The sequence below is a fragment of the Genypterus blacodes genome, unplaced genomic scaffold (assembly GCF_046128005.1).
Source record: "Genypterus blacodes isolate CSIRO-AG114 ecotype Tasmania unplaced genomic scaffold, CSIRO-AGI_Gbla_v1 ptg000021l_1, whole genome shotgun sequence".
Classification (NCBI taxonomy): Eukaryota; Metazoa; Chordata; class Actinopteri; order Ophidiiformes; family Ophidiidae; genus Genypterus; species Genypterus blacodes.
The window spans coordinates 4109753-4123489 of record NW_027466834.1 but is presented as its reverse complement, the minus strand read 5'-3'; the positions used below and the strand labels follow the sequence as shown (position 1 = coordinate 4123489).

General features: G+C 41.5%; 1 protein-coding gene across 2 annotated transcripts; it reads left to right on the top strand.

Annotated features, from left to right (window-relative positions):
* Positions 1 to 5099: 5099 nt before the first annotated feature.
* On the top strand, positions 5100 to 11238 carry LOC142991720 (muscarinic acetylcholine receptor M2-like). Of its 2 annotated transcripts, XM_076141805.1 has the most exons (5): positions 5100 to 5285; positions 7050 to 7444; positions 9092 to 9336; positions 9560 to 10450; positions 10542 to 11238. In XM_076141805.1, the coding sequence occupies exons 3-5, from the start codon at positions 9163 to 9165 to the stop codon at positions 10851 to 10853; spliced, it is 1377 nt and encodes a 458-aa protein (XP_075997920.1). In that variant the 5' UTR covers positions 5100 to 5285; positions 7050 to 7444; positions 9092 to 9162; the 3' UTR covers positions 10854 to 11238. The 2 variants fall into 2 exon arrangements, with proteins under 2 accessions (XP_075997920.1, XP_075997919.1); XM_076141804.1 differs by lacking the exon at positions 7050 to 7444.
* Positions 11239 to 13737: the final 2499 nt, after the last annotated feature.

Below are 13737 nucleotides of genomic sequence, written 5' to 3'. Positions count from 1 at the left end.
GATAATCTGCGCATGCGCCTCACAGCAACAAGCTACTTTTAAATATGTATGCCTCTTTTTTCCCCTTATTTCACCTTCAATGTCCCCGGATTTCTACGCTTTCATCATAGTAAACCATCCACACTTACAAGGACCATAACGTTGTATGGCATTATCAGTCATGTAAATATACATTATTTGCAAAAACATGCAAAACACTAATCGCGTTTGAAACGCACCATTGCAGTGTTTTCGTCGGTTACAGGCAATCGGCCAACATATCAGGCAGATCAGCTGCTCTGCAGTTTGCTTTGCATGTGTTCATGCAGCACATAAGTCAGCTGCATTTTCATTTGCGGTGTCAGGGCTGATTTGCATCCAAGATCCTGTCGTAAATCCAATCGATCAGAGCTTCATGACAATTTGTGCAAACACATATGGATAGATTAAATCATTAAACCTCAAGAAATACATCATGTAAGATAAATAGATGTGCTTAAAGCAACTTCAAGTTCAAATGGATAATGATCTGTTGTTGAAGGCCTGTTAAGGGACAAAAGGACACACTGAGGTTTATAGGGAAGGATTAAATCCTGTGGGAAATCTTCCTCCATAACCACATCCAGGAATTGAAATGAGTGGTTTCCGATTGCGTAATTCAGCTTTAGGATCACTGGAAGCACCTGAGATCCATACTACTGAAATGTAAACAAAATGGACAAATGGTAATGATTGGACACAAGTACACAACAATAATATCTGTGGTACTTTGTATATGAATCATATGACATTTTGAGCTGATATCGAGCTAGAAAGACAAATCAGAATCAATCTATTTTCATATTGTGGAGCACTACCACATTCCTAATACCTCCTTAATACTGATTTGTGAACCTGGGGTGTCAGTTTAACAACGACAGAGTTTAACCTTTTCTAATGGTCATATCTATAAACGGGATGTGAGAGGGTTGACGTGTGGTCATAATTCACCCTCTCACTTTACATGGTATTTCCATTGCAGGTGTCTCCAGCATTATGCAAACTCGGGCCATAATTCTTTCCAATCCATTCTCAGTTAACATAGAAAAGTTTTTCCTATGAAAGTACAACAAGTTATGGAGACATGGAGAGGTCATGGTCTCCACAGAAAATTAATGGTGAGAACAAAATCTTCTGTGTTAATCACAGCAGCACGCAACAAAACAGCCTCACAAGGTTTTCAAAGGATTATGTAAACTCTTTTATGAATGTAGAGTAATGTGTTGTGTTGTTGCCATGGCACAGCTGTATGTCGCAGCACCCCCAAGCAACAGGAAGTGTTTTGACTCTTGTAAGTGATGTAGCCTCAGTAGGCCTTGAGTGTGACTTGAAGGAGGAACAGTAGAACAGCTTGTCAGCACTGTGGCGCTCATTAAGATCTACAGAGATCAGAGCCGCCGAGTGGGACCTTTTAGCTTGTTAGTGTGTGTGCGTGTGTCTGTGTGTTTGTGTGTGTGAGAGAGAGAGAAAGGGAAGCTGTTTTTTATGCCACGTATGTGTAAAGCTGCACAAATAACCTACACAATTACAATATGTTTATATTTTAATAGATAACATTAGTCAGATTACTGTTTGAATTTCAGAATGTTATAATAATTCAGATTTGCAGCCTGGAACAGGCAAATGATGTCATTTGGTAATATTCAAAACAGGTGAGACTAGGTTGCTCCATTCTGTTTGCACAATATCAATAGTGTTTGTTATTCATACAAACTATGATCCATTTGAAAGTTGATAACACTGCAATCGTTCGTAGTTTGTCGATCTCCATTTATTCTTCATATTAGAAACTTAAGTATGCTGAACCTTCCATTTTTGATGCAGGAATTTGATTTGTGAAGAGCTGTTGGATTGTTAGTTTCACAAAGTTTGAGCATCGAGTCAGTTATAGGATGGAATGGATTCTGTGTGGAATGAATGTAGATGATACAGTATGTATGGCAGCTGCCTATGGGACAGAAAGCAGATTTTAACCTGCAGGTGGCAGTAGAGTCATGGAGTTTACCGGTCAGTGGGGAGAGAAAGAGGAGGTACTGTGAGTGTGTGGGACTTTTGACTACAACATATTGGAATGAATGCACATATGTATGCCAAAATGTCTTAAGCAGTTTATCCCCCTCAGTCACGTGAAAACTTTGTAAATCAACTTCATTGTTGGTAATCCAGCTTTGAGAGTTGACTGGTTCTGTGTCTGATCCGTAAGGGAGTGAGCTTTAGTGCCGTGGCAGTAACATGTCTTGTGTTTTTTTGAGCTAAATCATTATAGTGCATTATTGCTTACAAGCTCCAGGGACACCCAAGGATCAGGGAGTTGCACAAGAAGGGTCGTAGCTCGAAATCTGAAAGGATGTTGCTCTGACCCCTTAAATATAGATCTAAGTTGTGTTGAATGAATGCTCAGTGGAGTCGTGGCATTGTGTTATCAGGTACATTAGCACAGTGCTGGATGGTTGAATGGGGTAAACATCAGCTTATAAATGAATGACAAACAAAATGTGAACTATATGCAAATACAGAGTACCTGATAAGATAAGATAAGATAAGATAAGATAATTATGCACATTGTTGATTGCGTTAATCATTAAAGGAAAATACACATTGGATGTGGACTGTGCTTTAGATGCGACCTACACCAGCACAGCCACAAAATGGGGGCGAACTGAACCAATTTTTAAAGGTGAAATGTGAATATGAATGATTTGTGGGTTTGTTATTTTAGCTATGGAAACATAATTTGATGTGATTTAGATAATGCATTAGATTTATTCATAATGGACTATACTTATGTACTCATGGATAATGGACTGTACTTATGGGTTTTGCATGTTACTCACGTTCACCCATTAGTACACACACTCACACATTGAAGTCAGGGGCATTACGTGCAAGCTGTGATAAAATGTGAGATGTGATAACAGACATATGTTAAGCAAAATAGTGCATTTCTCCCTTTGCAGAGTGTTTTTATATTTTTCTATGCTGAGTGCAGTGCTAGTCGTTCTAATCATCATTCATTATACAACCACATCATTTGAGGAAATGCGAGGAAATACTGATCATCTGAAAAGAATAACATTTATTTGGGAGGGTCAGAAAGCCATTATGTTCTGGGAAGAGCTCATTTCTAAATGAACAATAAGTGTTGTTCTCTTGCGGAAACAAAATTATATTTATGTTAAAAGCATATAAAAAGGAAACAACCCGCTGCAGCTATATTTGTGTACTGATTATATCAAGACCAGCCGTGTCCAGTGGCAGAGTCCAATAGGCCAAATGGGCCCTCAGACCTGCTGCATCATCAACAGAGCTATAAAAGTGGGTGTTTTTGTTTCACTCCATCGACAAATTTATAGTAATGTCTCTGAGTCATAGCAACATATGCTCGTGATACAATAAAATGTAATAAAAACAAATCCTGACTGTAGTGCTAATGTGCAGCTTCATTTTCTAAAATTGTTGATGAATGAAAACACCAGTAACCTTCAGAGAACACTAGGTCGTCACGTTAGAAATGTGAATAAGAAAAGCCGCTGTTGTGTGTGTCCCCGTCTTCATTCAACCAGCTGCTTTAGCTCCAACTGGATGACCTCATTTCCTTGCTACCTTGGGGCGTTGCTTCGTCTAGTAAAGAGGAGAGAGCCTCATTGTTTGCTTCATTGTTTGCTTTCTATTCCTTGTGCAGAAAGAGTGACGGGCAGCAACTTCCAGGGCAGCAGGGTGCTGTGTGTGTTTTAACACTGTAGAAGATGATGTTGGTGATAATGTGTAAAAGGGCAGTGTGTGTGTGATGGGCCGATGGCTTTTACCGCTCATGGTGATAGTAGGTAATATGCATCCTATGCCCCCGAGCAGAGCAGCCTTTATGGGTTCCGTCTGTCCTCTTTTCACCTCCGAAACACAGCCGCTGAATGCATCCGTGTCTGTGTTTGGCCTTTTAGCACAGGTCAGGCTGCGTGAAAAGATGCAAAGATACTTCACCCTTCATCTCACATATGTCTGCACTAATTTAGTGTGGGTGAGTGGAAGGTTTCGTGCGATCTTACCATGCAAAGCAACTGCCAGTGGCCAGCAAGGCCGAGTTATGACACGATGAGTTTTACGTTCACTGTCTAATATAGATATTCTTGTACACAAAAGCTGTACAGAAAAAAGGCACAGTAACTCATAGCTGTCAATTTCTTGTCTCCCTCTGTTTACTGTCAATACCAAGTTCTAAAACAGTTGATGCTAATGAGGTTACAAGGACGCTGATCCTTTTAGCTACATGAGGTCACATTACATTTAACTTTATTTTACCTTTCATCCACTACTTATCCCTTTTTGACATTCACATCCAGCGTGAGAAGAACTGCCCCTGTATAATAACAGGACTTGTGCCTCTGGAAGACATGAAACCAAAGACACACATGGTGGAGACACTGTGTCACAGCATCTTATTGATCTGTGTCTCTGACAAATGTTGAAGCAGCAGACACGAATCTTGTTTCTCGGGTGCCCACTACGATGTAATTGTACCTGAATGTGAATGCTTGATTCCTCCAGCAAGAAATCACATCATATTTCAAATTAAAATATAAAATCATGTTCACAAGTCCAGCTCAGACGTATGTGATGCTGTCGTTGCATTATTTATGTGATTGTTTTGTGGCGAGGGACCATTATTCTCTGTGATAATTCCATCAAAGTAAGGTCATCCACTAACTGGGGCAGGCTGCGTCACCAGTTTGGTTAAAAGGTCAGAACAACAGAGTCTTAAAGGTTAACGTCCTGCAGCACTGGACTAACAGCGCAAGCATTCTCTTGTCTTCTCTTTAATCGTGCTTTACCATTTCATTTCATGCCACGGCCTCTCAAACATGCTCGCCTGCAGCGCACAACGCAGGACAATATGGCGTGTTTGAGGCCAGCGCTCTCCACGGTTCTGAAACAAACAACACCGTCTGGTCTCTTCCTTATTCAAATTTGTGACCGTAGCTCAAGGGATGCAACACAACAGTCACTAATAGCCCTCACAACCCCTCCCATCTCTGTCTGTCTGTCAGAGTGTCTCTCCCTCTCTCTCATTCTGTTTCATACACGCACACAGACACACACATGCACACCCATAAAGACACACAGACAAACACACTGGTTCTTGTCAGAGGAGGAGCAACATCAACATTGGGTTACTTTCTGCTTCTCTCTGCTCCACTGCAGCACAGAGGGGAGAGTAATATGGACAAAACTAAAACAACTCGCTTTCATCCATGTCATTCCCAGCAGCTAAGGTAAGAAAACATTACACTACTATACTCTACTATACTCTACTATACTTTATATTATATGCTGTTATACTCTTTTATTTTAAAAGAAAGAACAGCTTCAGGTAAAGGCACTTCTTTTTGATTTTTATTATAAGGTCATTTAAGCTCTACAATCGAGTATTTTTCAGCAATATTTATATATTTTTGAATTTTCCTGTATTGTCAATATGATTTCCCCTGAGGAGCAACTTTATAATCATGTGAAGATTGTATACTGTACAATTTGATACAAGCAACATCAACAAAGCATTTCAAAAGTAAATTCTTATGACTGATATTTTATCCAAATATTTAAAAAATATACATTCTACACAACAATTTGTAAGAATATTATTACTATTTCGATAATACAACTGTTGATTTGATAAAAATCCTCTAAACCCTCTAAAACTAAGAGGAAATAAATAAATAAGAAATATAAGCGCCATTTAAAGATGTCCCTCGGGATAAATAAAGCTCTATTGAACTTATGTATTGACAGATTGATATATTGTATAGTATATGTTACAGTATACTAACTGAAATTCGACCCCTCATTTCCTGAGGATCTGTCTTGTAAAGTAATACCGAAGGCTCCACTGTTCCCGTAAGTCAGTTATCAACATGTTTGTCTTCATGGCGTTTTTGTCCTGAGCTCAAACGTTTCTGCATTAGAGCTTAACAATGGATTCCAATGTCTCCCTGCTCCCAAGGAATCCCCTGATTACACAATATTTGTGTTTTAGTGGAAAATTAGATTTGAAACAGGCCACTTATCTCTGAAAACTATAGGCCTACGGGATGAAATCAACTTACGTTTCCCTAATTTTTGCTCATTAAATCTCCTACTCATTCCAGCTTGTCCACTGAGACGTTCTCCCTCTGCTTGTGCGGTGCTGCTGCAGTCTCTCCCCTGCCGTGAAAGCAGACGTCCTTTCTCTTTACTCCGTTCATTTAATCTATCCTTCTTCTGTTTATTATCTCCTGAGTGCTTCATCTTGTCTGTGTTTTGTTTTTCTTGTTATCCTCCTCTGACCCAGCTCCGTTCCTTTAACTCCTCTCTCATTTTGGCTTGGTTGTGGTGGCTTTCTAATCTCTCCATTGCACGGCGGTGCTAGGCCAAAGCTCAGGCTGATGTGAAATTTCCCACTCTTCAGATTCAGAAGTCGCTTGTCAGAAATCACAACTCACCTGTGGCACAAATACTTGCAGCAGCTTGTGTTCTAACACGTTTATGGAGAAAACACAGCTTTGAAACGAGATTTCAAAGATAAAAATTGGATTTCATCATAAGCTACGGTTGAATTTCCATCTGAAAAGTTACACTGACAATTTGTTGAAGCTTCTTTAAATTTCAGAATGTCACAACTCTGAGAGACTCTGAGACTCTGAGAAACGTGACTGTAAAAGCACATAACCTGAATTCAGCAGGCAAAATAATCTATTTTGGGTATGTAGTTGTTAAATCTTCCCTTTATTGAACGTGTGTCTCCATGGTGTCTACAGCCCTGCTTGTCTCTGCAAACAATCTGCGCGTCCCCTTCCTCTTCTCCTCGATCAATAACTATTAAATCAATATGCATACAGACCGGATAGTTTTATGAGCTAAAGCGAGGGCAGAAAAGCAACTTTTAAAACATAGCCTCTACCAGTGCGGTAGCGTCCTACATACAAGAAGCTTATTATCGGGACAGCTGTTGCACGGAGCGTCTGCTGGATCTAATTACTATGTTTCTGTGCCTGTCAAAGAAATACTGCTTGCCTCTGTGACCATAGCCAGTAGCCCTGAACAATTAGGGAGCTTGGGAAATGCAGGGCTTATCAGTAAATATGGGGTGAAGAAGTGAGGAAGAGTTTGGAAAACACCAATGGTGTCCAGCGCATGTCTCCTCCCAGGCCTCCTGGACAGATTTTCCCCAATATTCTCAGCATTATAGATGAGTTAAGTTTGACCTTTTATGTTCTCCTTTTCTGGTCTTTCTAGAATGTGAATTATGTCACTGCAACAACTGAATACACACATGAGTATATAGTATCCCATACACGTACAAGCTCTCTGACAAATAACTGTAGATTTTTGCAGTTTCGTTTCAAGATGTTTTCCCTGAGGCAGAGATGAGAAGTATTGAGAGCTCAAAAAACAAGTGAGTCTGCACATTTAAAGGGTTGTTGTGTGTGTATGTGTGAAGTGTGGAGTTTGCAATAGGCGTCTGTTACATGTGGATTTGATCCAACAGTCTCCCATGTCCGGCAGATGTTCCAATCTCACAAGAGTCTGAAATACAGCCCTAATGACTTTTTCCTGATACAGCGGAACTGACCTCTTGACCTTAAGTACATGACCAAATGCGGCATGCAGCCAAGGCCTAGTACACAACGCCACACACACACACACACACACACACACACACACACACACACACACACACACACACACACACACACGCACACGCACACGCACACACACACACACACACACAGCTCTTTCTCATATGTGACAGAAAAGGCCCAGAATGGGTCTCTGATGAGTAAAGTGATAGAGTTACTTCTGCTGTAATGAAGTTTCATCTGGCTGTAAGAGCAGGAAGGAAATATCTCTCAGGTACAGAACGATGTTATCACGTGTCCTAATGGAGTCACTTACAGTTTGCAACAAGCCTCATTGTATCAACTAAATGTCTTTACATTGATTTTCTGATCAGAATACACCAGTCAATCACGTTGTTATGCTGAGCGTTTGTGACTATTCCTGTTGCTTTTCAGTGTTTAACCTAACAGCTACCTGTGCTCGTTTAGTGGCTATACTATGAAGTTACATGACCCTTATTATTGAATGTCATGAGGTCATTGTTAGTGTGATAATCTCAAGCGACTTTAACACAAAAGCCATCAGATATGCAAACAGAAAGCAGCAGTTACATATGCATGTATTATGTTGTTGTGTTGTTGTTATGTATGTTTAGTGGATGCTTTAGTAGATGCAAACGATCCTTCTTCAGCCAGAGAGATTGTGCTATTTTTATATTAAAACTGTGGATTCACTTAAGTTTTATTAGAACATCTGTCTGAAATGTACGTGAACACTTCCTGAATGAAACCAGAGCTGTTAGGAAGTGACTCTTCAACGCCTCCAGGATAGAAAAGCAGATTTATGTTTGTGATTTGGGCCCTCACACACTGATTAGACACTCTCAAAGGGACATCAAGTGACTTAGAAGTGTAAATGACTTCTCTGGTGGCGCCGACACTTTCAAGCTATCAGATGAGATTTTGTCATGTAAATGTAAGTTATGACTTCCAGCTCACGTAAGAATTTGGCAAAATTATCACCCAGTCAAAGCGAAACAAGCATAATACAAAATATAATGAGCATAATGTAAAATATTATCATAGGCCTTAGCTGAAACATAGTTTTTTCAGATGATTAATGCACAAACAAACTACAATCTGCAAACCGTGTTCATGATTTACGGCCTTTCGTCAAATTTGAACCTGTTTGATCTGTTTCAGTGTGATGCTGCTGATAAGAGTGTGTGGGACAGACAGATGTGTATTGTCATCGCAGCCTTTATTTGCTCACCTGTCCATTCTTCACAGCTGTGCCGAGCAGCCTGCAAAAAAACACCCAAACACCTGCCCAGTGATTAGAGACCAAACGTTACAGATGACTGATCAACACACACACACACACACACACACACACACACACACACAGACACACAGACATCCAAATGAGGTCTTCACATCACTCCTAAAAGAGGCTGATTCTTTTCTCATTTTGTCGTTATCAGGTTTTGCCCAGATATGACTCAGGCCTGAAGCATCTGCGGTTGTCCAGACCAACTATCTGAGAGCAGAGAGAATGGAGCCTCTTGAAAATTCATCCAATGCTGCAAACTTCAGCAGCAGCGATCCCGCCGGCCTCTTTACTGGAAGCCCTTACACCACGGTGGAGATAGTGCTCATCATCCTGGTGGCCGGATCCCTGAGTCTGATCACTATCGTCGGAAACATCCTGGTCATGCTCTCTATAAAGGTTTGGGCTTTCCCTGTCGTGATCGTTTTAGGATTAACGAGTGTAGCTCAAACATTGCATCTCTGGCGACCTTGAAAGCAACAACAGACTTAGTAACGTGATTATAACAGCACGTGCGACCTGGTGCATCAAAGTTGTAATCTAATATCACTGAAAAAAACACATATCACATTCAGCTAAAGAGATTAGCATCTGACAGTATGCTGCATGTTTTTCTCTCTAGGTGAACAAGAACCTGCAGACTGTCAATAACTACTTCCTGTTCAGCCTGGCCTGCGCTGACCTCATCATCGGTTTATGCTCCATGAACCTCTACACGGTCTATATTGTGATTGGTTACTGGCCTTTGGGTGCAGTGGTGTGTGACCTGTGGCTGGCCGTCGACTATGTGGTCAGCAACGCCTCAGTGATGAACCTGCTCATCATTAGTTTTGATCGTTACTTCTGTGTCACCAAACCGCTCAGCTACCCGGTGCGGCGCAGCACCAAAATGGCCGGCTTGATGATCGCCGCAGCCTGGGTGTTGTCGTTCATCCTGTGGGCTCCGGCCATTTTGTTCTGGCAGTTCATCGTGGGTGGGAGAACGGTGCCATCAGGCGAGTGTTACATCCAGTTCTTCTCCAACGCGGCGGTGACATTTGGTACGGCCATTGCAGCTTTTTACCTGCCGGTGGCCATCATGATACACCTGTACTGGCGCATCTCCAGGGCCAGTCGTAGCCGCGTGAGGAGAAACAGCAGGAAGACCTCGGGCACAAGCCTGGGTGAAGGTCCCTCTCAGAGTCTGGAGGATGGATGTGAGAGCCAGACCAACTGCAGCATGACACGGGAAGATAGAGGGGAGGCCGCAGGCGAGAAGGAGAGGGAAATGTTACAGCAGCAGAATGGAAGCGGCCCTTCTAAGGAGGAAAGAGACGATCAGGTGAACAGCACCAAAGACGGCTCTGCTGCAGATGACGTCCATGCTTCATCATCTACCCAGGCCACATGTTCAGCCTCTGTATCATCAAAGAAACGATCAACTGGTGGCAAAAAGACAAAACAATCACAGCCGTCCTCCACAGTGGCCTCGGCCCCGGACAGACAAAGCCTCGTCACAAAGACGCTATTTAAGGTAAGTTTGGACTACAAATCAAATCAATAGTTACTGAGCAAAACGTCAGCCCGAGTATGAAAATGACCGTTGCCTTTCTGTCTTTTCTCAGGTAACAAAGCGAAGTCCCGTGACAAAGACTAAAAAGAAAGGCACTTCGTCCCGGGAGAAAAAGGTCACCCGCACCATCATGGCTATCCTGGTGACTTTTGTGGCCACATGGACGCCTTACAACGTGATGGTCCTGGTCAACACCTTCTGCTCCGTCTGCATCCCCAACTCCCTCTGGACCATCGGCTACTGGCTATGTTACATCAACAGCACCATCAACCCAGCCTGCTACGCCCTCTGCAACGCCACCTTCAAGAACACCTTCAAGCACCTGCTGCTGTGCCAGTACAAGAACATCCGCTCAGCACGATGAGGGGAAAGTACAGATCCATGACTATGAATGAGTCCAAGTGATACGAGTCGTCTTGCAAAGTCTAATGAGACAAATATTGGCTTGAACATATTGTTGAGATATAGATCAGTCGTGTTCTTATTGTGCACTGTGTTGCAATAACAGATTGTGTTATTGTACCACAAACTTGTTTCACATGGTTATGGGAACACAGTTGATTGTATAAAGTGTATTTGTGTGTGTATGATAATGTCAGTGTTGCTTGGGCTTTTACTTTGGCCGGAGGTTTTCCTCTTTGCTGTATGTGTGCTTGTGCAGTATTTTACAGTATTTTAAAATGTTTTTATATGTGACGGATGTGTAATGGAAACTTCTACTCCTACATACAGTGTAAGGTCTGAATGAGGTCTTTGTATAAAATGTTCAAGAAAACTGAACTTTCAGATGACTTGTATCACGAAATGATTGACATTTTTGTAAAATTACAGAAATTGGTAGAAGAGTGTTTAACAGCTTTAAACTGATAATACAGTGTGTGTGTGTGTGTGTGTGTGTGTGTTTGTGTGTGTGAATTCATCCTTTACTCTAACTGTTTGTATCAATGACATCCTATATCCATGATGTTGTTGTAAACATGCTCAGATGTGATATTTGCTCACATTGCTCCCTGTTCTCTCTGTGTATCCGCATCTCTTTCCCTTGAATAAAACAGCAAAATTACTAAAACTTGAACTTCATATTCCTGCTCTGATGAGTCACACACCTCTGGCACTCAGCAAAAATTGATTCCACTTTCATTTTTGGTGTATCGGTGAAAATAACTAACACACATACTACAGAATAAACAAGCACGTGTGTAATTACTTGTTTGAAGGGAAATGTGCTTCTCCGAGCCCAGTCTGACATTCCTGCAGTGAACTTGAAAGGAGAACCGAGAGGGGCAGAGGAAGATTTGACCACATGACCTGATGCATGACGCTACTCTCAGCGTTTGGTGTTCATAAACCTCTGCCAGCTCCTGTGGAAGAGATCTACTGACATTTGCAGAAAAAGAGATGCAACCTGATTGATGCCTTGTAACAATATATGCGTTTGGGGGGGTTGTGTGTGTGTGTGTGTGTGTGTGTGTGTGTGTGTGTGTGTGTGTGTGTGTGTGTGTGCGTGTGCGTGTGTGTAGTATGCAGAAGAAAGCCAGGGCAGGAAGTTGTTCCAGCTCAGTTGAAATCCTGCCTCTGTGTTACTATTGTGCCATCTAGTGTAATGAAATGGTCCTCCACTGATACTCAGCGCCTGAAGGAGGAGAAACCTGTCAACCTTTAGGTGTTCTATTCACGGCTGCATATGGTACACACGGTACACAGTCAGCTTTTACCCTTTAGCTTTAAGCGAATTGATTTGTTTATGACTTGAGTGAACAATTCAGTGCCTCAGAAATTTTCACCACAATTCAGTTTGATTGTTTTATATTGCAAAACTTAATTTAACAATTTTTTTAAACTTTATTTACTTTATTAATATGACCATGGTAGCACAATTGCACACAACAAGTGGAATTTAAAGAATATGAAATGTTCCAAGTATCTTTTAAAGACAAATAGCCTTTTAGGAAGATTCATTTGGTAAAATTATGCCCCAAAGTAGTATTGAGGAAGAGAAAGCTGACCTATGATCTAAGAATATCAAGTAGCTGTGAGTCCAGAACCCCCCTCCTCCCTCTGCTTTATGTCAGAGAAACATCAGGACAAATATATGTAAGGTCATTTTGAGTGAATCGTCACAATTTCAACGTATGCAGGGGTTATATATTCACTCTGAAAGAAATTCCATTCCCAAGTGTTTTCCGGGTGAGTGGACACTTGGTGAATGCATGCCTGTGTATGTGCAGCCCATATTACTGGGTCACTCAGTGTGCAGTGTCCTGTGTCCCCTGGTCACTGTCAATCAGGCCCAGGACAATAAGGACAGAGAGAGTTTTGTCCCACAGAGAATTCCACGTCTTAACATTCTCTAATTTCACTTGGCAGCACTTTTGGTTTGATGTTAAATATGTCTGGTGTATCCAGTGTGTATTATTTGTACATGGGCTTAGTGTTGTTTGCAGCGTTTGCATATGTTTTCAAGAGATGCGAGACAGGATTAATTCATCCATTCCTGGGATTTACATTATTTTAGAACGCTTGTGTGTGTGTGTGTCTGTGTGTGTGTGTGTGTGGATGTGTTAGTGTGTGTGCGTGGGCATGATTTTCCTCAATTGTAACACTCTTCATCATGTATCCACCCATCACAGTTATACTAAACGTACACCTAATCTTTACTATTTCGAAATCAACTTTAATTTAATTTAAATGTAGCCCCTTGAAGTCTGCCTCTCTATTATCTATTTTTATGCTTACACTCAGCTTCCTGTGTGTGCAGGCTGTACGTGTCAGCTGAAGCCTTTTCACTGTGTCTCCAGGAAGCCGTAAAGTAAAAAGAAGTCACTCTGGGGTCACGACTGACACTGGTGGGGTGTAATATAAACACGCCACCATGCCCGTTTGTTTATAATGTAACCTTGTGTTTGTGTTGCTCTTTGTACTCGCTGCGACTGGAGCCGCTGTGAACAAAGACAACACAGGATCAGAAGGCTGTTCTGCAGGACTAAAAGCCAGCAGACTGTGTCCTTAAGCTAATATCTGCCAGCTTAGGAGTTTGGTAAAATAAAAGTAACATGCCCTCATTTTTCCAGGTTACATGTCTTTCTGTGTTATAATGCAAATAATAGCATCGTGTTTACCTTGCAAACACTGTCTCTGTGACTAATTTCCTACTTTGCATTTTGTCAAATGAACCCAAAAGCGGCTGGTGTTTAGAGTAAACACACGCCTCTCAGGAAGAACTATCAGATGTACTGAATGTGGGCAGG